The 27,448-nt window shown below is 48.0% G+C and overlaps 1 protein-coding gene across 4 annotated transcripts in view; it reads left to right on the forward strand.

Moving 5' to 3' along the window:
* Positions 1–27,448, forward strand: part of LOC132835954 (C-type lectin domain family 10 member A-like) — a 124,561-nt gene that overhangs the window by 91,600 nt on the left and 5,513 nt on the right. For all 4 annotated transcript variants that reach the window (XM_060855105.1, XM_060855106.1, XM_060855103.1 and 1 more), the window contains 4 exons: positions 3,587–3,640; positions 8,660–8,734; positions 20,036–20,187; positions 22,475–22,587. In XM_060855105.1, the coding sequence (XP_060711088.1) occupies positions 3,587–3,640; positions 8,660–8,734; positions 20,036–20,187; positions 22,475–22,587 (394 nt within the window). The remainder of the gene's footprint in view (positions 1–3,586; positions 3,641–8,659; positions 8,735–20,035; positions 20,188–22,474; positions 22,588–27,448) is intronic.

A 27,448-nucleotide genomic window follows, 5' to 3' on the forward strand; every position in this document is an offset into this window, starting at 1 on the left:
GTGTGTGGAATGCACTGCCAGCGGTGGGAGTAGAGTCAGATACATTAGGGACATTTAAGTGACCCTAGGATAGGCACATGGATGGTAGTAAAATGAAGGGGGTGTGGGTTATTTTGATCTTAGAGTAGGAAAAATGGTTGGCATAGCATTGAGAGCCAAAGGGCCTGAACTGCACTGTACTGCTCCAAGTTCTGTGTACTTCCCTGCCCAGTGCCATAATTCTTTCATCCATTACTCATTAAAAATCTGTCTATCTCCTCCTTAAATTTACTTCATGTCCCAGCGTCCACCACACTCTGAGGTAGTGAATTCTACAGATTTGAGAAACACTTTTCTCTGTTTTAATTCTCTGGCATCTTATCCTAAAACACATGAGCTCTTGTTCTCGATAGCCCCACAAGGGGAAACATTCACTCCAAGACCATTTTGTCAATCCGTTTCGTACCTCAGTTAGATCTCCTCTCATTCTACTAAACTCCAGAGAGTATAAGGTCACACTGATTAATCTTTTTTTCATTGGACAAGCCCCTCATCTTTCAAATTAATCCAGAGAATTTATTTTGAGCTGCCTCCAATCCAATTATATCTCTCCTCAGGCTAAAGATCCTCAGGCTAAAGATCCAAAATTGTACGCAGTGCTCCAAGTGCAGTCTCACTAATGCCTTGTAGAGTTGAACCAACACATCACTACTTTTATACTGTATTCCTTTAAAATAAATGTGTAAATGCCTCTCCTTTCCTTCTGGGTTTCTTTTATATTTGTATTGACAAATGTTGACAATATCCTGTGAATTAAAAAAAGAAAATAGATCAGCATGCTTATATGTTGCCATGTTTAACCTCATTCTATCTAATTTAATTTCTTTTTATGGTCATTTCTTCAAATTATTTTGACCTTTCCAGTTTAACATCATTGCCCTCTGATCCTAGTCTTGCTTCCCAGGCCCGAAAGACAGGATGCCAACTTGCGGAACATTTCAGAGAACACCTCTGGGACACATTCATTAAACAACCCCACCGTCCTATAGCCGAACATTTCAACTCCCCCTCCCGCTCTGGCAAGGACATGCAAGTCCTGGGCCTCCTCCCCCACCAAACCCTAACCACCTGACGCCTGGAGGAAGAAAGCCTCATCTTCCGCCTTGGTACCCTTCAACCACATGAGACCAATGTGGATTTCACCAGTTTCCTCAATTCTCCTCCCTCCACCCTATCCGAGATCCAACCTTCCAACTTGGCACCGCCTTCTTGAACTTTCCTACCTATCCATCTATCCCATCTATCCACTCCACCCCCCTCTCCGACCTATCACCATCACCCCCACCTTTATCTACCTATTGCATTCCTAGCTACCTTCCCCCAGCCCTATCCCCCACCCATTTATCTCTCAGCCTCCTTGGACCATCCCCTCATTCCTGATGAAAATCTTATGTTGGAACGTCGATTCTCCTGCTCCTCGGATGCTGCCTGACCTGCTGTGCTTTTCCAGCACCACACTCTTCAACTCTGATCTTCAGCTCCTGTCGTCCTCACTTACTCCTTACCTGCCACTGCCAGGCTTTGCCTCCTTCTCACCCGCCTCCCCCTTTGCCATGATTCTGTCAGCTGCCATTCCCAGTGAATAGCTTCATGATAGTGCGACATTGGTGGGTGGAGGTGGTGCCTGCACCAACCAACCTCTGCCAGGAGAAGGACCCTGTTTAACCTAAAAATATACTGTGCAAAATACCAATGTATTTTTTAAATGTTGTATTGCTGTTATCTTATGTAGTGTATTAGTTTGTAACTTAATGCAGTTGGGAATGCATAATGATGTAATAATAAAATATCTACATTTTTTTCCAAGCAAGAAAATATCCATAGGATAAGAAAATATTAATAAGATCCTAACTCCAGTGTGAAAACTGTTCTCCTGTGGGAACCCCTGATTTGCCTAATGTCAGTAAATGGATAGCAGTAAATTTGAAGATTTCAGTATGCTCCTGAATTTGTGCAGCCCTTCAGCTAAACAGTTCAAATTCATTTTCAAGAATTGCACAATCTCAGGTTTCCCTGGCTCCCAGTTAACTGAGTATCCCTTTTTTGACAAGTCTGAAACTTTGCTTTGCAGCCACCTCCTCCATGCAGCCCACCTTTCTCCACCCTGCAGCCTCTCTGTACTCCTTCTTGCAATCTCCCCTTCCCCACATGCTGTGCAATCTCCCTGTGCTTCTGTCTGTCTCACTCATGAACTTACCAAGTTCTTACCAACTAGCAGGTGTGGGAGAGAAACAGCTTATGATCAGGAGGGCAGCCCCTCACCAGTTTTACACCATCTGTGAAGTGTGGTGACTTTGCTATGATTGGTTACCAGTATGACTTTTTTCCCAACAGTTCAATGGCAAGGCTGCCTCCCACCAAGTCATTCTGAGAGCTGGGTCTTTGCTTAACTTACATCGACCAATATCAGTATTGAAGGTCTCATCTGACAGGGTTTCAGATTTCTACTTATGCAAAATGTTTCCTGACATTAGCCCCCATTTTGACTCTTCCACCATGGATGATCATACTTCTCGATCTACCCTGACAAATCATTTAATCATTGTAAACACTTCAAACAGATTCTTCAGTGCTAAGTATGAACAAACAGTCCTGGACTACTGCGAAACCTCCATTCGGATTCTTGTTATGTCTGACGGGGCGGAGAGGTCAGGAAGGAGATTGCAGGTCAAAGTGCACCGACATTCTGAGGTCAGATCCATAGAATCCATCAGATTAGAGTCAGTATGGTGAGTGGTGGTAAGAGGGGAACCTGCTTCAGTGAATTGCTGCCATATCTCTTGTAGATAGTGTCAAAATTGTGTTGCTGGAGAAGTGCAGCAGGTCAGGCAGCATCCAAGGAGCAGGAGAATCAACGTTTTGGGCATGAGCCCTTCTTCAGGAATGAGGAGAGTGTGCCAAGCAGGCTAAGATAAAAGGTAGGGAGGAGGGACTTGGGGGAGGGGCATTGGAAATGCGATAGGTGGAAGGAGGTTAAGGTGAGGGTGATAGGCTGGAGAGGGGGTGGGGGTGGAGAGGTCAGGAAGAAGATTGCAGGTTAGGAAGGTGGTGCTGAGTTCGAGGGTTGGGACTGAGACAAGGTGGGGGGAGGGGAAATGAAGAAACTGGAGAAATCTGAGTTCATCCCTTGTGGTTGGAGGGTTCCTAGGCAGAAGATGAGGCGCTCTTCCTCCAGCCGTCGTGTTGCTATGGTCTTTTTTCTTGTAGATAGTGTGCACTGCTGCTTCTGAACATTGGTGGTGCTGGAGAGAGTAGATGTTTATGAATGTGATGCCAATCAAATGGTCTGCTTGTCCTGGATGGTGTCAAGTCTCTTGAGAGTTTTTGGAGCTGCACTGATCCAGACAAGTGAGAAGTATTCTACCACTCTTTCTCACACTTGCTCATCAAATCTATTGAAAAGGAGGACAGTGGAGAGGTCATCAGTTCTGGAAGATGGTGTATTGTAGAGGGAAATCAATTCTTCCCATATGACTTATATGTAAATGGCACAATTGTCTTAGTTTACAACGAACAAATCCTGCATAAAAAATTCTTCTTTTTACAGTTGCATCAGTCTCCGAAGATATGAAGCAGAGTCAGTCAAAGATAAAAAATGACAGTAAGTAAAAGATTTATTTTCTTTCTGTTTCATTCAGCCTGATCATGTTTGAGTTGTAGAGCTAAGGTTTTATTCAGTTTTTCATCTGTGTGAATGACCATCAACTCCATTTGGTTTAATATCTTGTGTGCCCACTAGTTGCATTTGGAATTTCATATGTAAACCAGTCATAACCTGATCCTGTTCCCTGTAGGGGTGCTGCAGTGCCAGAGGAGGGAGTGCTGGTTGGTTTATTGGATGACAGCACCCTGGTTCTGACACTGGGCTTTATGCAGTGAGATGTGGTGCCAGGAAAAACACAGGAGGCTGATTAGAGACAAAGGAAACTCTGATTTTATTAAAACAAGCAAAATTGCGAATATATCTATAATCCCTGACAAGAAAATTAATATTTGGAAAAAAAACAATGCTGTGCATCAAGTGAAATAAGACTTGTCTGACAGCTACTAACACCCCAACTAACCCTTGCAGCTCCAACGTGGTACAGTTTTGAATTAAGATTAGAGTCAGGATGCATCCCAGGACCAGGAAAATCGACTTTTCAGGCAGGAGCCCTTGACTCTAATCTCCAGTATCTGCAGTCCTCACTTTCACACAGTTTTGCATTACACAGCTGTTAATTGCTGGGTGACAGGGGAAAAGAGAGAAAAAGAGGGTGAACACAAATCCCAGGGTCCGATCCTATTCCCCTCCCCTGAGGAGTGCCCTGTACTGTTGACCCCAAAGTCTACCTTCCTACTCTCTCTTACTGAGCTGGGACAATAGGTCTCAATGACCTTCTGCTCACCCCTGGAGTAGCTCCTGTTGGTTTGGACAGGGCTGGATGTTGCTGGCTTTATCCAGTCGGTCTGTCAGCTCTCCAGTCTTTGCTCATCAGTACATGGAGGCTTCAGGATGAGAAGATTGCTCTCTCTTCCTCTTTTCCCAAGCCTGCGGCTGACTGTGGCTGAATCTTTTGATGCTAGTCAGACCTCTTGCTGAACAAACCGCAGAGAGCAGGGTTACCCTGTTACACTGACTGTCGGTTTCCCTGACCTCCTGCCAAACGTGGATTGAGCTGTTGTTCCTCCTCTCAGGGCTGAGTGAGCTTCCTGAGTGTTAGATGAGCTGTGAATGGTTTGCCATTTGAAATGAGTGGGTTTCCAATAGCTTTGAGTGTCCATTATTCCTCTGAGGCAGATGTAGGTTAAGGTGATGCTGATGGTGTGAAGGTCTTCCCAATCATGGCAAACGGGTTTACAACAGTGTGGAATGTTCACTATCACTGTGTCCAAGCAAATGTTGAAAAGTTGAATGGTTTTGTATTTTTATAAGCTCCAGAATATCTCAGTTGTGTGCTCTGTTGCTTGGTGTTAAATTGTCTTTTAGCTGAGGCATTTGTGGGGGTCTTCCTTTTACAAGCTAAACCCTTGTTCCAGGATCAGTGGTGCTGGAAGAGCACAGCAGTTCAGGCAGCATCCAACGAGCAGCGAAATCGATGTTTCGGGCAAAAGCCCTTCATCAGGAATAATAATTTTTAAAAAACCTTGTTCCAGACAGCTGCCCCTGCGCTTGCATATTGCCGAGTCTGTCTCAGCCTGAGGGCTCAGTGACTTTTATTTCAAATGTGACTTCCATTAAACTCATGTCTCAAGTTTAGAGGGTTTTTGTCCAGGGTATCTGATGGGAATTTTTGCCCCACCTCTTATGTAGACTATCACTTTGGATGGGCAAAAATCATTGAGACCTCAAAACCATCTTCGCAGATAATCAAAACTAATCTGCCACCCCCTCAGCTCGCTTTCCCCCGCTGCTCCAGTTCCCCGAGAAAGGTAAAATGCAAGTTCAGGAAAGGGTATAGTATATACAATCACAAACTTAACAGCAAATGTTTACATTGATCAGGCCTTATACAAAACCCTCACATCCATTGTGCAGCTTATACACTCCGTATCCACAGCTTGGGACTCACCCTGGGGTCTCAGCAGGCATTTAAGTGCTGGGATCACAGTGTTTCATCTACACCCCAGTTCAAAAACCCTGAACGGTCAATCCCTGTCATAGAGTGCTCTCCACTTTTGACCATAGGACGGGACTATCTTGAAACAGACATGTACCCCTCCACGAATGACTCCAATATTCACCCGCCCCTCCAAGGGTCCCTGTGATTGTCCAGTGGGCGTCACTGTCCAGTCATTCCCAGTCAATGGTCTGGTCCCTGGTGTCCCTGCTCAGTCTCCTGAGCCACCACCAGCTACCCAGAGGGACATCCCCCCTTACAACTGAGACATACCTGTTTACCTTCCACCACCCTAACCCAGGCAGCCACTATTTTAATCCTCGGGCATGAAACGGACGCCTCCCCGTAGGTGAAGCTGGCATGACTGAAGTACCAAGTTGAATTCGACCCCAGCCACCCTGGCCATTTCCCCAGTGGAAGTAGGAGATGATTCCTTCCGTGCTGGGTGTGCCACCTTTGGTGCTGCCACTCAGGGCTCTCCCTGCTCCGCGCATCGATAGAAAAGGGATTCCTCTGGATCACCCCGTGTCCAATGCTGACTCTGATCAGAGTGACCAGCACTAATACTCAGTCCATTTCCGAGGGTTTCATCCTGTAAGACACAATGCAAACATGGCTTCGCCCTTCGAACATTCCCAGGGTCAGCTCCCAATTGCATAAAACTCCATAAGATTTGACCAAACACTGATTGATTAGACTTACAGTGTGGAAACAGGCCCTTCGGCCCAACAAGTCCACACCGACCCGCCGAAGCGCAACCCACCCATACCCCTACATTTACCTCTTACCTAACACTACGGGCAATTCAGCATGGCCAATTCACCTGACCCGCACATCTTTGGGCTGTGGGAGGAAACCGGAGCACCCGGAGGAAACCCACGCAGACACGGGGAGAATGTGCAAACTCCACACAGTCAGTTGCCTGAGTCGGGAATTGAACCCGGGTCTACAGGCGCTGTGAGGCAGCAGTGCTAACCACTGTGCCGCCGTGCCGCCCACAAAACATCAAATAAAAGCACAGTAGTTCCAAAATAGTACTATAGACATAGCTCAGACTATACAGTGCCACCTGTCTCCGGGTGGCCAGGCTAGTGTCTGACCATGCTGACCCTGCTGTAGCCTCTGGTTAGCCAATTCTCTGGGGACCATGGAGTCCTTGGCCCTGGGCTTCACAGGGTTCTCCACAATGCTCCCTCTTTGCTTAACAGAGGCCCTCCTGAGTCTCATACGATGGTTAGGCTGGCCTGTCCCAAGGGTGTTTTTGACTGGCCCTAGCTCTGCGGCCAGTGGGACCGTGTCCTCCTTACAGTAGTACTGAGTGGAGAGCATCTGAGAGACAGCATTCTGGCACTGCAGCACTCCCTCAGTATCACACTAGAGGGCAAGGCTGATTTAAAGGTGTGACTACTACCCACTGAGGCACTGACCACATAGAGAACCGCAGCCACTTTAAACATTGTCTTGTCCTTAGATATCAAGACCAGCTGATCCATGTCTGTTGACATATAAACTCTAGAGACTGAACACTTCCTATCAGCAATCACAGAAGGTGCAACACTTTTTTTTAGATTAGACTTACAGTGTGGAAACAGGCCCTTCGGCCCAACAAGTCCACACCGACCCGCCGAAGCGCAACCCACCCATACCCCTACATTTACCCCTTACCTAACACTATGGGCAATTTAGCTTGGCCAATTCACCTGACCCACACATCTTTGGACTGTGGGAGGAAACCGGAGCACCCGGAGGAAACCCACGCAGACACGGGGAGAACGTGCAAACTCCACACAGTCAGTCGCCTGAGTCGGGAATTGAACCCGGGTCTACAGGCGCTGTGAGGCAGCAGTGCTAACCACTGTGCCACCGTGCCGCCCACTTGCCCCTTCATCTCTTCCATGCTCACCATCCAAGGCCCCAGACACTCGTTTCAGATTAAGCTGCGTTTCACTTGTACCTCTTTCAATTTAGCCTATTGCATTCGTTGCTCCCAATGTGGTCTCCTCTATATCGGAGAGACAAAACGCCGACTGGGTGATCACTTTGCTGAGCACCTTCGGTCTGTACGCAATCAGGTCCTGGACCTTCCTGTGGCTTACCACTTTAACACCCAACCCTGCTCCCATACCCACATGTCTGTCCTTGACCGGCTGCAATGACCCAGTGAAGCTCAATACAAACTTGAGGAACAGCATCTCATCTTCCAACTAGACACGTTACAGCCTGCCGGTCTCAACAGTGAGTTCAACAACTTCCGATAATTTTATTTCATTTATTTTATTTATCTTTTTTTTAATATAATGTTTTTTCACTGTTCTGTACCTCTTACTTCTTGATTGTCTCTCTTTCTCCCTCCCTCTCCCCACTCTCTCATCACCTCTTTCCTCTCCTCGTCCCCCTTTGCTCCCCTTCTCCCCTGTTTTCCATCTTGCCCCTGCTTCACCCCTCCCCCCTCCATCCCCCACATATTTTGTCACACAGCACTGGATTCAGCCTTGGTCACTCACAGCTCCTAGTCTCCCTATAATCTCCCTATGCACTGTCATTATCACCTCTTTATTGTTACCTTTGCTTCTGGAGCCATGACTCACCTTCTCTCAGCCTCTCTCCCTATTTCTCCCCTTTTGTTTAGCTTTGACGAAGGGTCAGTTAGACTCGAAATGTCAGCTCTTTTCTCTCCTTACAGATGCTGCCAGACCTGCTGAGATTTTCCAGCATTTTCTCTTTTTGTTTCAGATCCCAGCATCCGCAGTAGTTTGCTTTTACCTCCTATCAGGATGTCATCTTGCAAATGTGGATCTGGAATTCACAGATTATCTCCGTTGTTTACTTGCTCGTTCTGATATACTGTACCATGTTCCCACCATCCACCAGGCTTGACAGCAGAAAGCTGAGTTTAGAAGGTGGCACAAGTCTCCTTCTTACCTTGGGGACTTGTATAGCTCTGCTGATAGCCTGGCTCAGTGGAGAGTGCTGTTAACAGTACTTGCAGCATTACCATTAACACTGCGTTTCATTTTCAGTTGCAAATCTGGCTTATCAAACACGCCGAGGACATGACGACATTACAGATCAGCTGAAAGAGATGAAGGAGAACTGTAAGTAGCTCTGGGGTGGCTTGGTACAAACACTGAACTATTTTCAGCCATTTTGTGTGTTAATATGCAAAGTGCATTAGACAATTCAGACACTTGTTAAGTGAAGAAACTTAATAAATCATCTGAAAATTGCTCGCATATTCCACAAGGCTCAGTCTTGTTAAATTTTGGAAGATCCACGATCACAGTTACCTAATATAAGTAGTAATCAATTTGTAAGCACTTCTCATATAGTTCATTAAGTTTGTTAAAAAACAGTTTAGATAGGATACAAGAATATATATAACTGTTACAACTGGGGAAGTTTCACTGACAAGAGATAGTGAGGACCGCAGATACTGGGAGCGTCAGAATCAAGGAAGGGTGGCACTAGAAAAAGCACATCAGGTCAGGCAGCATCCGGGGAGCAAGAGAGTCGAGATTTCGGGCAGGACTCTTTGTCAGCACTGGGGAGGGGCAAGGGGGCTGGGAAATACATAGGGGGCTGGGGGATAGCGATAGGTAGATGCAGGTAGGAGTTGGTTGTGATAAGTCAGTGGGAAAGATAGATGGGAAGGAAGATGGACAGGCAGGTCAGGTCAAGAGGTGGTGCCGAGTTGGAGGGTTGGATCTGGGATGAGGTGGGGAGAGGGGAGATTTGGAAACTGGTGAATTCAACGTTAAGGCGGTGTGGTTGTAGACCCCTGGGGTGGAAGATGAGGTGTTCCCCCTCCAGTTTCTGGGTGGCCTTGTTTAGGCAGTGGAGGAGGTCCAGGATAGACATGTCCTCAGGAGTGGGAGGAGGGAGTTGATACGGTTGGCCATGGGAAGGTGGGGTTAGTTGGTGTGTACGGATCAGGGATGTTCCCTGAACCGGTCTGCGAGATTGCGCTCGGTCTCTTTGATAGAGGAGACCACATCAAGAGCAACAGATGCAATAAATGAGGTTTGATGATATGCAGGTAAATCTCTGCCGGATTTGCAATGATCCTTTGGGGCCTTGGGCGGAGGTGAGAGGGGAGGTGAAGGCACAGGCTTTGCACCTCTTGCAGCAGCAGCAGCAGGGGAAGATGCCAAGTGTGAAGGAGAGAGGGGTGGGTTTGGTGGGGAGTGTGGACCTAACAAGGGAGTATCAGTGGAATGGCCCCTACAGAATGCAGTTAGGGATGTGAAGGGAAATCGTGGGTGGCACAGTGGTTAGCACTGCTGCTTCACAGCGCCAGAGATCTGGGTTCAATTCCCAACTCAGGCGAATGACTGTGTGGAGTTTGCACGTTCTCCCCGTGTCTGCATGGGTTTCCTCCGGGTGCTCCGGTTTCCTCCCACAGTCCAAAGATGTGCGGGTCAGGTGAATTGGCCGTGTTAAATTGCCCGTAGTGTTAGGTAAGGGGCAAATGTAGGGGTATGGGTGGGTTGTGCTTCGGTGGGTCGGTGTGGACTTGTTGGGCCGAAGGACCTGTTTCCACACTGTAAGTAATCTAATCTAATCTAATGGCAGAGGACGATGTGCTGAATTTGGAAATTAGTGGGGTGGAATGTGGGGACTAGGGGGATTCTATCCTTGTTGGGGTTTGGAGGGTGTGGGGTTTGAGGGCAGACGTGTTGGAAATGGAGGAGATACAATTGAGGGCATTGTTGTTCACGGGAAGGGGAAATGACATCTGGGATACCCTGGAGTGTAATTGCTCATCCTGGGAGCAGATATGATTAGATTAGATTACTTACAGTGTGGAGATCAGAAACAGGGAGGGGACTGCAGGGAGAGATCAGGAATAGGGAGAGACAGCAGGGAGTGGAGGGCATGGCAGGGAAAGATTCTGTGGTCCTTGTCTTCTTGTCAATCCCATCTACAAACACCAACTAGCAACTAAATGCCATGACAAGCTGTCCTTAGTTGCCATACACCCAGATGACAAGCACCACAGATTCGACTTGGACAGCACAATGATCATTGGACAAGCTGAACAGAGGACAGCCAGAGAATTTCGAGAAGCGTGGCCCTCTTACACAGACTCCATCAACGTACTCATTCTCCTGGGTCCAATATTCTGGCACTACAACGAGCAACTGGAATCGGCAATCCGAAGCAGCATCAACGGAACCGAATAAATTCCAGAAGGACAGCACAGCAGCACTTCACAGGAGGTTCGGAAGCACTGAAGATCTCACCTAGACAGGGACAAAACTTCTGCAAACCAACTTGCCAGCTCAGCGAACATACCCACACCCACAATAAAACAGGAGCTGGAATACACTGATCATTCTCTCATCGGTAGGCTGTGGCTGGTGAGGTTTCACAAATGGTCAAACTGTTCACAACACACAGCAATGATTTGGAGTTGGAGACCAAATGTAACATTTCCAAACTGTGGAAAATTACAAAAATGGGAATGCATTTCCTGTGGAAGGTGTAAAGTGGCTTCAAGAAGATTTGGACAGGGCAAGAACATGGCAGCTGGAGTACAATGTGAGAAATATCAGGTTATTTAATTCAGTCGGGGAGCCGGATGTGCAGAATATTTCTTAGATGATGAGAGGTTGAAGGGACCTAGACATCCTTGTCACTAAACCATTCTGTCGGATTCATTCCTCCTATTGAATCTACTCAGTTTTACATACCATCTGTGTTCACCTATCAACATCTCACCTCTCCACCCCCCACACACCACCATCTGCATTCCCCCTAACCCCATCTCAATTCCTAAAGAAGGGTTTTATCTGAAATGTCACCGTCTCCACCTCCTGATACTGCCTGACTTGCTGTATTCTTTCCACCTCCTGCTTGTCTGTTTTGGAATCCAGCATCTGCAGGATTTTTTTGTTTCTAACTAAATCATTAAATGCTAACATGCAGGTACAGCAAGCTGTTAGTAAGGCTGATGGAATGTTAAGTCTTGCTTCAAATCGGCACGGTGGCACAGTGGTTAGCACTGCTGCCTCACAGCGCCAGAGACCCGGGTTCAATTCCCGACTCAGGCGACTGACTGTGTGGAGTTTGCACGTTCTCCCCGTGTCTGCGTGGGTTTCCTCCGGGTGCTCCGGTTTCCTCCCACAGTCCAAAGATGTGCGGGTCAGGGGAATTGGCCATGCTAAATTGCCCGTAGTGTTAGGTAAGGGGTAAATGTAGGGGTATGGGTGGGTTGCGCTTCGGCGGGTCGGTGTGGGCTTGTTAAGCCGAAGGGCCTGTTTCCACACTGTAAGTAATCTAAAAAAAATCGATTGAAGATTAGTTAGACCACAGCTGGAGAACTGTGTGAGGCTTTGGTCTCCTTATCTCAGCCACAGAGAGTACAATGGAGATTTACCAGATTCATCTCTGTGATGGCAGGGATGTTCTATAAAGAGAGAATGGGAAAAGTGGGCCTGGATTCTCTCGACTTCCTGAAGACTTAAGAGGTGATCTTATTGAAACTTACAAAATTCTTCCAAAGAGTAGATACAAAGATGTTTCTGCTGACTGGGGATTCTGACATTAGATTAGATTAAGATTACTTACAGTGTGGAAACAGGCCCTTCGGCCCAACAAGTCCACACCGACCCACTGAAGTGTAACTCACCTAGACCCATTCCCCTACACCTAACATGGCCAATTCACCTGACCTGCACATTTTTGGACTGTGGGAGAAAACCGGAGCACCCGGAGGAAAACCACGCAGACATGGGGAGAATGTGCAAACTCCACACAGAGAGTTGCCCGAGGTGGGAATTGAACCCGGGTCTCTGGCGCTGTGAGGCAGCAGTGCTAACCACTGTGCCACCGTGCTGCCCATGATGAGGGCACAATTTAAAATAAGGGAGATGGCATTTAAGACTGGGATGAGAAAAAATGTATTTACCCAGCGGATTCTGAATGTTTGGAATTCTCTACTCCAGAGAACTATGGAAGCTCAGCCTTTGAGTATATGTAAAAATGACGGTCTGGGTAAAAGGTACTGATGAGTTTGATCACCCGTGATTGTGCAGAATAGTGGAGTAGGCTTGATAGGCTGAATGGTCTGCTGCTATTCCTATATATACCCACAATGCTGTTAAGGATGGAGTTATAGGATTTCGTCTGAGTAATACTGAAGGAAGGGCGATATATTTCCACCTCATGATGGTGAGTGAGTTGGAGGGGAACTTGTAGGAGGTGGTGTTCCCATGTTCCTGCTGTCCTTGTCCTTCTCAGTGGGAGGGATTGTGGATTTGGAATGTGCTGTCTAAGCTGCCTCAGCGAGATGCTGCTGTGCATCTAGTAGATAGTACACACTGCCTGTTTCTGAGTATTTGGTAGTGCAGGGAGAGGTTATGTGTGAATGTGGTGCCAATCAAGCAGGTTGCTTTGTCTTGAATGATGTCATACTTCTTGAGTATTGTTGGAGCTGCACCCATCCCATCAAGTGGGGAATATTCCATCACACTTATGACCTGTGCTTGGTAGGTGGTGGACAGGTTTTGGGAAGTCAGGAGGTGAATTACCGGATTCTGACCTGTTGTGGTCATAATAATGGTCAGTGGTAAACCCCAGGACATTGACAACAGAGATGGTAATATCAATGAATTGTCAATAGCAGATGGCTTGACTCTCTCTTGTCGGTGATTGCCTTTGCCTGACATGAGTTTTATGTGAATGTTATTTTGCGGTTATCAATCCAACCCTGGATGTTCCTTTCTACATATAGTCACGACTGCTTTTGTATTGGAGGAGTAATGAATGGTGCTGAATGCTGTGAAATCATCAGTAAACATCTTAAATGCAGAGCTGTTGCGGAGGATGACCCAGTCACCACTGCCATTCCCAATCCCAGCTTTCAGGTTATCACACTCATGCCCAGGCCCAGTTACCAGGTTAACTCAATCTTCCCAGACTGATTGCCAGATTAGCATTGTCATTCCTAGTCTCTATTACCAGATTACCCCAATCTTCCCAATCCATGTTACTGAGTTACCATGGTAACTCCTAGTTGGCCGACTGTAGTTTGGAGAAACAGTTGGCACCAGTTTGGGGTTTTCTTCACCCAATTCACCCTAAGGATCACCAACACCATACAAACAGGAAAAGAGGCATCTCCCAGGAGCTGGTCTCTTACCCACCCGTCACCCAGTGAGAGGGTTCAACAGGGTGGACAGTGAGAGCCTTTTTCCTCAGATGGTGATGGCACATACTTTAAATTGAGGGTGATAGAAATAGGACAGATGTCAGAGGTAGTTTCTTTACCCAGAGAGTAGTCAGGGCGTCGAACGCACTGCCTGCAAACAGTTGTAGACTCGCCAACTTTAACAGCATTTAAATGGTCATTGGGTGGACATATGGATGAAAATGGAATAGTGTAGGATAGAAAGGCTTCAGACTGGTTTCACAGGTCAGCACAACATTGAGGGCCGAAGGGCCTGTGCTGCACTGTTATGTTCTATGTTCACCTTGCCTTTTGGGTTGGGCAACAGACGTAGTTGAAGCAAGTAGTGGTGCTGGCAGAGGGGTGAAATACAGCACCCCATCCACCCATTCTCTCTGTCACTCCATCTGGTCAGGGTTCCTGACAACTCACTAAGCTGAGTATCTGCTCACATTCAAAGTTTAGGTTGTGGGTAAGGAAGTGACCCGGGTGTAAAGCCCGTGGAGTTTGGAGTATAATGTGGGTTCCAGTGCATGTTGGTACTGACTTGTTGAGAATAAGAGTTTGAAGTAGTCTATTCAGTTATATAGATAGAGCGAAGAGTTTGGAACTGTTTGCCACAGGGTAGACAACATTGTGAGGAGATTTGTTACCTTCAGGAATTCTACAGACAGAGACAGCAGCAGCAAATATGGACAAAAAGCAGTGTTGGCTGGAGGTCCGGTGTGTGGAATAGGGTGTGGGCCTGAGCGGTGTCAGCTGGAGGTCCGGTGTGTGGAATAGGGTGTGGGCCTGAGCGGTGTCTGCTAGAGGTCTGGTGTGTGGAATAGGGTGTGGGCCTGAGCGGTGTCTGCTGGAGGTCTGGTGTGTGGGCCTGGAGCAGTGTGGGCTGGAGGTCCGGTGTGTGGAATAGGGTGTGGGCCTGAGCGGTGTCAGCTGGAGGTCCGGTGTGTGGAATAGGGTGTGGGCCTGGAGCAGTGTGGGCTGGAGGTCCGGTGTGTGGAATAGGGTGTGGGCCTGAGCGGTGTCAGCTGGAGGTCCGGTGTGTGGAATAGGGTGTGGGCCTGAGCGGTGTCAGCTGGAGGTCCGGTGTGTGGAATAGGGTGTGGGCCCGGAGCAGTGTGGGCTGGAGGTCCGGTGTGTGGAATAGGGTGTGGGCCCGGAGCAGTGTGGGCTGGAGGTCCGGTGTGTGGAATAGGGTGTGGGCCCGGAGCAGTGTCAGCTGGAGGTCCGGTGTGTGGAATAGGGTGTGGGCCCGGAGCAGTGTGGGCTGGAGGTCCGGTGTGTGGAATAGGGTGTGGGCCTGAGCAGTATCGGCTGGAGGTCCGGTGTGTGGAATAGGGTGTGGGCCTGAGCGGTGTTGGCTGGAGGTCCGGTGTGTGGAATAGGGTGTGGGCCTGAGCAGTATCGGCTGGAGGTCCGGTGTGTGGAATAGGGTGTGGACCTGGAGCAGTGTCAGCTGGAGGTCCGGTGTGTGGAATAGGGTGTGGGCCCGGAGCAGTGTGGGCTGGAGGTCCGGTGTGTGGAATAGGGTGTGGGCCTGAGCAGTATCGGCTGGAGGTCCGGTGTGTGGAATAGGGTGTGGGCCTGAGCGGTGTCAGCTGGAGGTCCGGTGTGTGGAATAGGGTGTGGGCCTGAGCGGTGTCAGCTGGAGGTCTGGTGTGTGGAATAGGGTGTGGGCCCGGAGCAGTGTGGGCTGGAGGTCCGGTGTGTGGAATAGGGTGTGGGCCCGGAGCAGTGTGGGCTGGAGGTCCGGTGTGTGGAATAGGGTGTGGGCCCGGAGCAGTGTCAGCTGGAGGTCCGGTGTGTGGAATAGGGTGTGGGCCCGGAGCAGTGTGGGCTGGAGGTCCGGTGTGTGGAATAGGGTGTGGGCCTGAGCAGTATCGGCTGGAGGTCCGGTGTGTGGAATAGGGTGTGGGCCTGAGCGGTGTTGGCTGGAGGTCCGGTGTGTGGAATAGGGTGTGGGCCTGAGCAGTATCGGCTGGAGGTCCGGTGTGTGGAATAGGGTGTGGACCTGGAGCAGTGTCAGCTGGAGGTCCGGTGTGTGGAATAGGGTGTGGGCCCGGAGCAGTGTGGGCTGGAGGTCCGGTGTGTGGAATAGGGTGTGGGCCTGAGCAGTATCGGCTGGAGGTCCGGTGTGTGGAATAGGGTGTGGGCCTGAGCGGTGTTGGCTGGAGTTCCGGTGTGTGGAATAGGGTGTGGGCCTGAGCAGTATCGGCTGGAGGTCCGGTGTGTGGAATAGGGTGTGGACCTGGAGCAGTGTCAGCTGGAGGTCCGGTGTGTGGAATAGGGTGTGGGCCCGGAGCAGTGTGGGCTGGAGGTCCGGTGTGTGGAATAGGGTGTGGGCCTGAGCAGTATCGGCTGGAGGTCCGGTGTGTGGAATAGGGTGTGGGCCTGAGCGGTGTCAGCTGGAGGTCCGGTGTGTGGAATAGGGTGTGGGCCTGAGCGGTGTCAGCTGGAGGTCTGGTGTGTGGAATAGGGTGTGGGCCCGGAGCAGTGTGGGCTGGAGGTCCGGTGTGTGGAATAGGGTGTGGGCCCGGAGCAGTGTGGGCTGGAGGTCCGGTGTGTGGAATAGGGTGTGGGCCCGGAGCAGTGTGGGCTGGAGGTCCGGTGTGTGGAATAGGGTGTGGGCCCGGAGCAGTGTCAGCTGGAGGTCCGGTGTGTGGAATAGGGTGTGGGCCCGGAGCAGTGTGGGCTGGAGGTCCGGTGTGTGGAATAGGGTGTGGGCCTGAGCAGTATCGGCTGGAGGTCCGGTGTGTGGAATAGGGTGTGGACCTGGAGCAGTGTCAGCTGGAGGTCCGGTGTGTGGAATAGGGTGTGGGCCTGAGCGGTGTTGGCTGGAGGTCCGGTGTGTGGAATAGGGTGTGGGCCTGAGCGGTGTTGGCTGGAGGTCCGGTGTGTGGAATAGGGTGTGGGCCTGAGCAGTATCGGCTGGAGGTCCGGTGTGTGGAATAGGGTGTGGACCTGGAGCAGTGTCAGCTGGAGGTCCGGTGTGTGGAATAGGGTGTGGGCCCGGAGAAGTGTGGGCTGGAGGTCCGGTGTGTGGAATAGGGTGTGGGCCCGGAGCAGTGTGGGCTGGAGGTCCGGTGTGTGGAATAGGGTGTGGGCCTGAGCGGTGTTGGCTGGAGGTCCGGTGTGTGGAATAGGGTGTGGGCCCGGAGCAGTGTGGGCTGGAGGTCCGGTGTGTGGAATAGGGTGTGGGCCTGAGCGGTGTTGGCTGGAGGTCCAGTGTGTGGAATAGGGTGTGGGCCTGGAGCAGTGTCAGCTGGAGGTCCGGTGTGTGGAATAGGGTGTGGGCCTGAGCAGTATCGGCTGGAGGTCCGGTGTGTGGAATAGGGTGTGGGCCTGAGCGGTGTCAGCTGGAGGTCCGGTGTGTGGAATAGGGTGTGGGCCCGGAGCAGTGTGGGCTGGAGGTCCGGTGTGTGGAATAGGGTGTGGGCCTGAGCAGTATCGGCTGGAGGTCCGGTGTGTGGAATAGGGTGTGGACCTGGAGCAGTGTCAGCTGGAGGTCCGGTGTGTGGAATAGGGTGTGGGCCTGAGCGGTGTTGGCTGGAGGTCCGGTGTGTGGAATAGGGTGTGGGCCCGGAGCGGTGTGGGCTGGAGGTCCGGTGTGTGGAATAGGGTGTGGGCCTGAGCAGTATCGGCTGGAGGTCCGGTGTGTGGAATAGGGTGTGGGCCTGAGCGGTGTTGGCTGGAGGTCCGCTGTGTGGAATAGGGTGTGGGCCTGAGCAGTATCGGCTGGAGGTCCGGTGTGTGGAATAGGGTGTGGACCTGGAGCAGTGTCAGCTGGAGGTCCGGTGTGTGGAATAGGGTGTGGGCCTGAGCGGTGTTGGCTGGAGGTCCGGTGTGTGGAATAGGGTGTGGGCCCGGAGCAGTGTGGGCTGGAGGTCCGGTGTGTGGAATAGGGTGTGGGCCTGAGCAGTATCGGCTGGAGGTCCGGTGTGTGGAATAGGGTGTGGGCCTGAGCAGTATCGGCTGGAGGTCCGGTGTGTGGAATAGGGTGTGGACCTGGAGCAGTGTCAGCTGGAGGTCCGGTGTGTGGAATAGGGTGTGGGCCCGGAGAAGTGTCGGCTGGAGGTCCGGTGTGTGGAATAGGGTGTGGGCCTGAGCAGTATCGGCTGGAGGTCCGGTGTGTGGAATAGGGTGTGGACCTGGAGCAGTGTCAGCTGGAGGTCCGGTGTGTGGAATAGGGTGTGGGCCCGGAGAAGTGTCGGCTGGAGGTCCGGTGTGTGGAATAGGGTGTGGGCCTGGAGCAGTATCGGCTGGAGGTCCGGTGTGTGGAATAGGGTGTGGGCCCGGAGCAGTATCGGCTGGAGGTCCGGTGTGTGGAATAGGGTGTGGGCCTGAGCAGTATCGGCTGGAGGTCCGGTGTGTGGAATAGGGTGTGGGCCTGAGCGGTGTTGGCTGGAGGTCCAGTGTGTGGAATAGGGTGTGGGCCTGAGCTCAGTTTAGTCAGAGCGAGCTGAAGTGACAGTGATGGAGGTTACCCGGCATCAGTGGCATCAAGAGCAAGAAGCCAAAGATTTCCAGAGAATGGGCCAAAGCAGAGGAGACCAGGCTCTTGCAGGAAAGTGCACTTAGGAAAGACCGTTGAGCTATTACCTTTGTTCTTTTATTTTTCCACTTACTGCTCAGAAGGACTGTAAAGTTAACTTCTAACTTAATTTCTTTATTTTTCCTCTCATACTAAGAACAACAGTAATATTTTACTTTTAACTTTGTTTCTCTATATTAGTTCCATCATATGAGGTGACATTATACACTTTTCACTGCATTCCTGTACATCTGTACTTGAGTACGTGTGGTAATAAAGCTTAAATCAAATTAAAATCAAGTAAAAATACTCCCTCTGGTGGATGCAGTGAAATATTGTGAATAGTTTTTGTCCCCTTATCTCAGGAGAGGTGTAATAGCATTGAAGGCAATCCAGAGATGGTTTGCTAACCCAACACCAGGTATGGAGGGAATATCTTACAGGGTGAGGTTGAATAGATTCAGCCTATATGCACTGGAGTACAGAAGAATGAACAATGAAACGTACAAGATTCTCAGGCTGCTTTACAGTAGATGTGGAGAGGATGTTTCCCATTGTGGGAGAGTCTATACTTAGCGGGTGTAATCTAAGTAAGGACTCACACATTTAAGACCCAGATGAGGAGGAATCTTTTCTCTCAGAGGGTAGTGAATCTGTGGAGTCCTTCACTGCAGAGGAAGCTGGGTCATTATACAGGCTGAAGGCTGATGTAGACAAATTGTTAGTCAATGAAGGAATCGAGACTAGTGAGGAAAAGGCAGTAAGGTGGTGTTGAGGATTATTAGATCAGCCATTGACAGGCTGAATAACCTACTTCTGTTCATACATCTTATTGTCTTGTGATCAACAACATGTGGGCACAGGTTTAAGGCAATTGGCAAACCAATCAATACAGACACTTGGAAAAGCTCATACACAGCGGGTGGTTAGGATCCAGAATGTGCTTCCTGAGAGTGTGGTAGATGTGGATTCAATTGAGGCTTTCAAAAAGGAATTGGATCATTATGTGGAAAGGAAAAGCATGGTCCGAGGGCAGGCAGAAGGAATTAGTTTAATTTGGCATCATAGAACATAGAAAAATACAGCGCAGTACAGGCCCTTTGGCCCTCGATGTTGCGCCGACCCAAGCCCACCTAACCTACACTAGCCCACTATCCTCCATATGCCTATCCAATGCCCGTTTAAATGCTCATAAAGAGGGAGAGTCCACCACTGCTACTGGCAGGGCATTCCATGAACTCACGACTTGCTGAGTAAAGAATCTACCCCTAACATCTGTCCTATACCTACTACCCCTTAATTTAAAGCTATGCCCCCTCATAATAGCTGACTCCATACGTGGAAAAAGGTTCTCATGGTCAACCCTATCTAAACCCCTAATCATCTTGTACACCTCTATCAAGTCACCCCTAAACCTTCTTTTCTCCAATGAAAACAGCCCCAAGTGCCTCAGCCTTTCCTCATACGACCTTCCTACCATACCAGGCAACATCCTGGTAAACCTCCTCTGCACCCGTTCCAGTGCCACCACATCTCCTCATGTTCAGCACAACATCATGGATCAAAGAGCCTGCTTCTGTGTAAAGCTGCAGAGAGAAGCCGGGATAGTGACACTAAGTCCAGGACACAAATGGAGGACTGATTGGCTGCCTTCTAGTCTGTAATAATTCTGTGTTTAATTCTCCTTCACAGGTCAGCCCCAATTCGAGTGTCCTGACCAATGGACAGAATTCCACCAAAAATGTTACTACTTTTCACCCAACACGGAAGATTGGTCAACATCACAGAGATTCTGCTTATCGAAGATGTCTAATCTGGTTGTTATTAACAGTGCCGAGGAACAGGTTAGAATTCTTCTGGGGGTCTTTCAAAGTGACATCAATAGCCTGAAAAGTCTCGAGCAGCTGTCCCCTCCCAGTCCCTGCAAGGCAGATGACTCCCCAGCTCCTGGGTGTAACCAGGATTGCTACTACAGTCTTGGTGAAAGAAAGCCAGGAGAGAGGCATCTGAGGATGTCCCATATACCTACACACAGCGGAACTAATTGTTTTTGCAGATGGTTAGGACAGTAACATGTTAAATATGTCAAACCCGCATGTTTCTGGGTATAATGCAGGCAGGACAGTGGGAACAGCTGACCAACCTGCTTTCAGGATAGGCCAGTCACCTAGCTATGATAATAAGGCTCCATGCCTTAGGTTCTTTCATGGGCTGTGGCATCACTGACAGCTTTCATTGACTATTCCTAATTACACTTGAACTGAAAGGGATCCAGAGTCCATTTCAGTGGGCAATTTAGAGTCAGTGACACTGCTGTATGTCTGGAGGCACATGTAGCTGGGCCAGACCAGGCTAGGATGGCCTAAAGGACACTAGTGAACCAGATGGGCTTTTATGACAATTGACGATAGATTAGTGCTCACCATCACTGAGATTAGTTTCAATTCCATCAGCTGTTATCGTGGGATTTGAATGTACATCTTAAAACCATTAACTCAGACATAGGCCAGACTATTTACCACTACATCACCATCTCCTCACGTAACTCTCGCCCCAGTCTAACATTGGCTGGTTGGATTTTACAGGCCTCAGGAAGCTCTGCAGCTAATGGGAGGTGACACTTTCTGAATGGAACAGTCAAATATATTTTAAACACTGCTGGGTGGACAAGAAGAGCAGGTGAACTACATCCTTGATCACCTCCCCTCCCCCAAAACTTGCTTCCCTCCTTCCATCACTCCCTCCCACCCTGAGTCTAGTAATGAGGGTGTGTGGGACAAGTCTGTCAAGCTGGCTTCCTGAATAGGAAACAAACTCTGCGGGGAGATATTGGGAATGTGGTAATGTCCCTGGACTAATGACCTGGAGCCAAATCATTTCTCTGGGGATATACGTTTAAATCCCACATTGGAGTCAAGTGGGAATTAAATTTAATTATAAACTCTGGATGTTTAAAACAGGTTTAATTAATGATGACTATGACAATTATTATTGATAGTAGTAAAAGCCTATGTGGTTCAGTAATGTCCTTTAGAGAAAAAAATCTGTCTGTTTGAAGTCACATACAGATATGATTGACACCGAATAGTTCTCGAAGGACAATTAGGGATTAGGCACCAAACATGATGACCACATCCCATGAAAAGATAGAATGAGAAATGAAGCATTTCCGGATCGCAACTCATTTGCCCTCTAAAAAATCCTGTCGAGATTTGGGTCAGTGTTTCTGTCTGTTGTCCATTACTGTTGACCCTCTGCGATCACAAATCCATTCACATAATGATAAATATCATTGCTCCCCCCAGCCTGTCATAAACACACAATGACAATTCCTTGTGAGTACACAGGTGAGATGTTCCAATTGTTGTCTACCCGTATCCTGTTCTTGTAGAAATATGGACTGAATCTCTGTGTGAAGTTCTCTTTCCTACTCAACGTATTGAGTGTCAATTTGAAAGTTGCTATTGATGAGGCCTTGGAGGGGTCAGCCTGAATTTAAGTTTTCATTCCTCAGGCTTCCCCAAGATTCTTATGTGCACAAGATGGCGGGCAGGAAACACATGTTCATTGATTTAGCCTGTGTTGTACTCGACAACTTGTCAGAAAAGCAGGAAATGAGGTGTGTCCTTGCCCCACGTCTAGAGCAGGTATAGGGCCCAAGGACTTAGTTCAAATCTTACTCAGAGTCTGATTTTCCAGGGACACACTAGCTTCCCATCTGGCCGAAACCTCAGTCTAACGGGAACTGAGAAGCGAGAATGATAATCTAAGTGAGGAATTAGAAGGAGAAGGAATTGATTTGTGACTTTTGATCTCCCTGTCCCTGAATCCCAACACCACACACACACACACACACACACACACACACACACAGTCCCCAGGCCATTGCTCACCAGTAAGTCTCAGACACGCTAATAACCTTCACACACTCATCATCCTGCAGTTTAATAAGCTCTAAGACCAAACATCTGGATCATGTCTTTCCTATACAGGTGTACTTACTTGCACAGCTGGTGATCGATCACTCACGACATCCTAATGGCTCCTACCAACTTATGTCACACTGACATAGTTTTCACGTCGTTTTGTTAAAACTGCACTTACATTGAGAATTTATTTGGACCCCCACAGGGATTTTTGAATAAAGGAATTGAATCAAATCGACACTGGATTGGACTCAACGAGACAAATAACATGGATAATTGGGGTTGGGTGGATGGAACACAATATAATACTACATTCAAGTAAGTAAGCTTTTTATACACTCAGTCTTTGTGTTAAAATGGCCTGCATGTTCTTTTTCTGTTAAGCTCCATGATGCTAAACTGTGTACATCAAACAGAAACCAGCTTTTGACGGTCAGTTCCCAATGCCATTTGGTTTTGGCCATGTCCATTATCCAAGCCATGCATTTCCTCACCCCCACACCCCCCACCAAGCTCTACTAAGAGCAACTGAAACTGGAACTGGAGTACATGATGTGGACATACCGGTGTTGGACTGGGGTGAACAAAGTCAGAAATCACACAACACCAAGTCATAGTCCAATAAGATTACTTGAAATCACAAGCTTTCGGAGCGCTGCTCCTTCGTTGAGATTTCATTTGATGAAGAAGTAGCACTCTGAAAGCTTGTGATTTCAAATAAACGTTTGCTGGACAATAACCTGGTGTCATGTGACTTCTGACATTGTAGCTGGAGTAGATCATTCTGCCCATCGAACCTGCTACACTAATCAATATGATCACACCTGACCCTGGGTTCAACAGTTGCCTGCTGGCTCACTGATAGCCTGAGGCAGCAAAGATCTGTCCATCCCAGAGCATCCACAACTCTTTGAGGGAGAGAATTCCAAAAATTCAGAAACCTCTGAGTGAAGCAATCTCTCCTCATCTCAGTCCCAAGTAATTACCCTTCTCCTGACACTTATGCAACTGTCATCTCCTCTAACCCTCATCTCCGGGGGGACCAGGTTTGCTAGTGCTTCAATGGAGGGTTTAAACTAGATTGGCGGGGGATGGGATCCCCAACAGCAGGAGGGCAAGTGCAAGGCTGGAAGGAGACACTGTAATCAGAAACTGTAAAGAGAAGAGAGAATTCAGGCTGGAACATGACAGGGAGCAAGGAGTGCCTGTTGGATTAAACTGCATCTATTTCAATGCGAGAGGTCTGACAGGTAAGGCTGATGAACTCGGTGTGGATAGGTATGTGGGACTGAGATATTATAGAAACATGGCTAAGGGAGGGACAGGACTGGCAGCTTAATGTGCCAGGGTTCAGGTGCTTTAGGCAGAACAGAGGTGGTGGAAAGAGAGGACGGGGAAGTTGTATTTCTGATTAAGGTGAGTGTCACAGCAGTAATCGGAGATGAAATAATTGAAGTATCATCCAGTCAGGCTTTGTGGGTGGAACTAAGAAGTAAAAAGGGGATGATGACGTTGTTGGGGTTGTACTATCAGCCCCCAAATAGTCAACAGGAATTAGAGGAACAAGTATGCAGGGAGACTGGGGAGATTTCCAGGAGCAATAGAATTGTCATAGTAGGGGATTTTAATTTTCCAAACGTAGACTGGGATTGCTGGAGTGTTAAGGGCTGAGCTGGGGTGGAATGTGTTAAGTGCACTGAGGAAAGTTTCCTCAAGTTCTGACTCGGAAAGGGGAAAACTCGACCTACTCTTGGGACATAGGGCAGGACAGGTGACAGGGGGAGCACTTTGGAACCAGTCACCATAGTTCCATTAATTCTAAAACAGATATGGAGAGGGACAAAACTGGTCCCCAGGTTCAAGTTCTAAACTGGAGCAAGGTGAATTTTGACGGAATTATCCAGGAACTTCAAGGGGTTGATTGTAGGCAAAGGGACCACCAGCAAGTGGGAGGCCTTTAAAAGCTATGACATGGGGTAAACCACTCCACGAATTTAAACCAGCAACACAGATAAAATTTACCCCGTGCTGTAATCTCTTAAAATTCGAGAGGCAAAGAATTATCCCAAAAGTCACTATTTAAAGTAAAAACTAACAACTTTATTCTTTAAGTCTAACAGAATATTAACTAACAACTATTTACAACTCTTCTCTCTTAAACCTATCTTTTACCTCCCCCTCTACAATACTAATCCAATAACAAAATCCTGATTACAATTTACAAAAAAAGTCACGTTTCAAAACCAGTCAGCTTTGTTGAGTTTCCTCTGTAGATTTTTCCGTCTTCTTTTCTGTTTCTTAGTGATTCTGCTTCACAGACCTTTGATAGATAAAGCTATCTTTAGCTTTAGAGAGCAGACCTGCTGACAGTCTGTACTAGCTGGTGGCTTGCTGCTCTTTGCCACTGGCTAACTCATAGAGTCATGGAGATGTACAGCATAGAAACAGACCTTTCGGTCCAACCCGTCCATGCCGACCAGATATGGCTAGTTCATAATGTCCAATTTTATACCCCATAACATCGGATCGTTTCATTGGTTTTAATATTGTCAAAATTCTAAATGCAAACTTGATAGGAGTTTGGTATCTTGGGGCATAATTTAAACTGATTGGCCGAATTTGTATTTGGTTTTGTCTCATAGTAATCCAGCTACTGTTAGCTGTTCAACCAAATATTACATTGTAAATTCTCCAGCACTCTGTGAGCTTGCTAAGTCCTTGCCGGCCTTTCAACTCTTTTAAAGGTACATTACACCTCAATAACAATATTAAAGGAAAAAGAATACTAGAGAGAGAATAGTACCCCTCAAGGACCAAAGTGAACATATACGTGTTGAACTGCAAAAGATGGGTTAGGTTCTCAATGAATATTTCTCCTCTGTGTTTACCATGGAGACAGACATGAAGACTTGGGAAGGTTAGTGGTCATATCTTAGGGACATCCATATCACAGGAGAGGAGGTGTTAAATATATTAGAATATATGAGGTGGATAATTCTCCTGGTCCTGGTCAGATATATCCAAAAAAACTGCCAGAGGCTAGAGAAGAAATTGCAGAGGTCCTGCCTAATATTTTTGCATCAATGTGAGCCATGAGTGAGGTCCTGGAAGACTGGAGGGTCGTGAATGTTGTGCCCTTATTCAAGAAGGGCTACAAAGAAAAACCTGGGAACTATAGACAGTAAGTTTGACATCTGTGGCCGGTAAGCTACTTGAGAAAAGTTTGAGAGATAAGATACATGTGTATTTGGAAAGACAGGGCTTGATTAGGAATAGTCAGCATGGCTTTGTGAGTGGATGATCATGCCTCACAACTTTGTAGAGTTCTTTGATGAAGTGACCAGAAACGTTGACGAGGGCAGTGCAGCGGACATTGTCTATATGGATTTCAGTAAGGCCTTTGATAAGGTTCCATATGATAGGTTGCTCTGGAAGGTTAGATCACATGGAATCCAGTGGGAGTTGGCAAATTGGTTACACAATTGGCTTGATGGTAGGAAGCAGAGGTAATAGTGGAAGGATGCTTGTTGGACTGGAGGCCTGAGACTAGTGGAGTGCCTCAGGGGGCAGTGCTGGGCCCATTGCTGTTTGTTATCATTATCAATGATTTGAATGATTAGTAAGTTTGCAGATGGCACAAAAATAGGTGGTATCATGGACAGTGAGGAAGATGATCAGAAATTGCAGGACATTGATCAGCTGGGGAAAGTGGGCTGAGAAATGGCAAAGAGAGTTTAATAGAGATAAGTGTGAGGTGTTGCATTTTGGAAAGTCAAATCAAGGTAGGAGTGTCATGGTGAATGGTAGGGCCTTAAGGAGTGTAGTGGAACAGAGGGACCTTGGAGTTCAGGTGCACGGTTCTCTGAAAGTGGAGTCACAGGTAGACAGAGCAGTGAAGAAGGCTTCTGGCACACTGGCCTTCATCAGTCAGGGCAGTGAGTATAGACGTTGGGAAGTTGTGTTGCAGTTGGACTGGACATTGGTGAGGCTGCACTTGGAGTATTGTGTTCAGTTTTGGTCACCTTGCTACAATGAGGATGTTATTAAACTGGAAAGGGTGCAGAAGAAATTTACAAAGATGTTGCCAGGAGTCAAGAGTCTGAGTGCAAGGGTGAGGTTGGACAAGCTTTCTTTAGAGCATAGGAGATTGAGGGGGGAATCTTATAGAACTGTAGAAGAACATGAGAGGCATGGATAGGGTGAATGCACTCAGTCTTTCTCCCAAGGTTGGGAATCGAGGACTAGGGGGGAGCAGTTTAAGGTTAGAGGGGAAAGAATAAAAGGAACCTGAGGGGCAACTTTTTTATGCATATGGAATGAGCTGCCAGTAGAAGTGATTGATGTAGGTACAATAACAACATTTAAAAGGTATTTGGATCAATACATGGATAGGCAAGGTTTGTAAGGATATGGGCCAAGTGTAAGGGAATGGGGTTGGAGTGGATGGACATTTTGGTTGGACCAGTGTGGGCAAAAAGGGCCTGTCTCTCTGCTGTAGGACTCTATGTCTCTAATCCTGGCCCCTGTAACAGTCTGGATTTCAATCCATAGATTATTTACAGCGATGAAAGACATGCCTTTTGAGGAGAATTTGAGCAGTTTAGGTCTATACTTGTTGGAGTTGAGAAGAATGGGAGATCTAACTGACGTATATACGATGCTAAAAGAGATTGATAAGGTAGATGTTGAGCAGCTGTTTCTCTTTGTGGGGTAACCCAGAATGAGAGGTTATAGTTTTCAGCTAAAGGGGAGCAGATTGGAAACTGAGATGAGGGAGAGTTACTTTTCTCAAAGGGCTCTGGATGTGGTGGGTGCTGGAACATTGAGTAAATTTAAGGAGGAGGTAGACAGATTTTTAAGTACTGATGGATAAAGGAATTTGGGAAGTGACAGGAAAGTGAAGTTGGGGCTAAAATGAGATCAGCCATGATTATGTTAAATAGCAGAGCAGGCTCAAAGGGCTGGATGGCCTATTCCTGCTCCTCATTCTTATACATGTTTGTGGGTGTTTCTTCAGCTTCCAGGCACTTAAGCTTGGAGTTCCCTCTGGAGCCTATATGTCTCTCTACCTTAGTTTATCACTTTTTGAAAGAGCTTTCTAATGCCTCTGTGTGTACCTTGCCACTGAATTCCATTTGATAATGCCCTTGTGAAATCTCTTAGATATTTTACTACTTAT

This window comes from Hemiscyllium ocellatum, chromosome 45 (assembly GCF_020745735.1).
Source record: "Hemiscyllium ocellatum isolate sHemOce1 chromosome 45, sHemOce1.pat.X.cur, whole genome shotgun sequence".
In the NCBI taxonomy this organism is placed as follows: Eukaryota; Metazoa; Chordata; class Chondrichthyes; order Orectolobiformes; family Hemiscylliidae; genus Hemiscyllium; species Hemiscyllium ocellatum.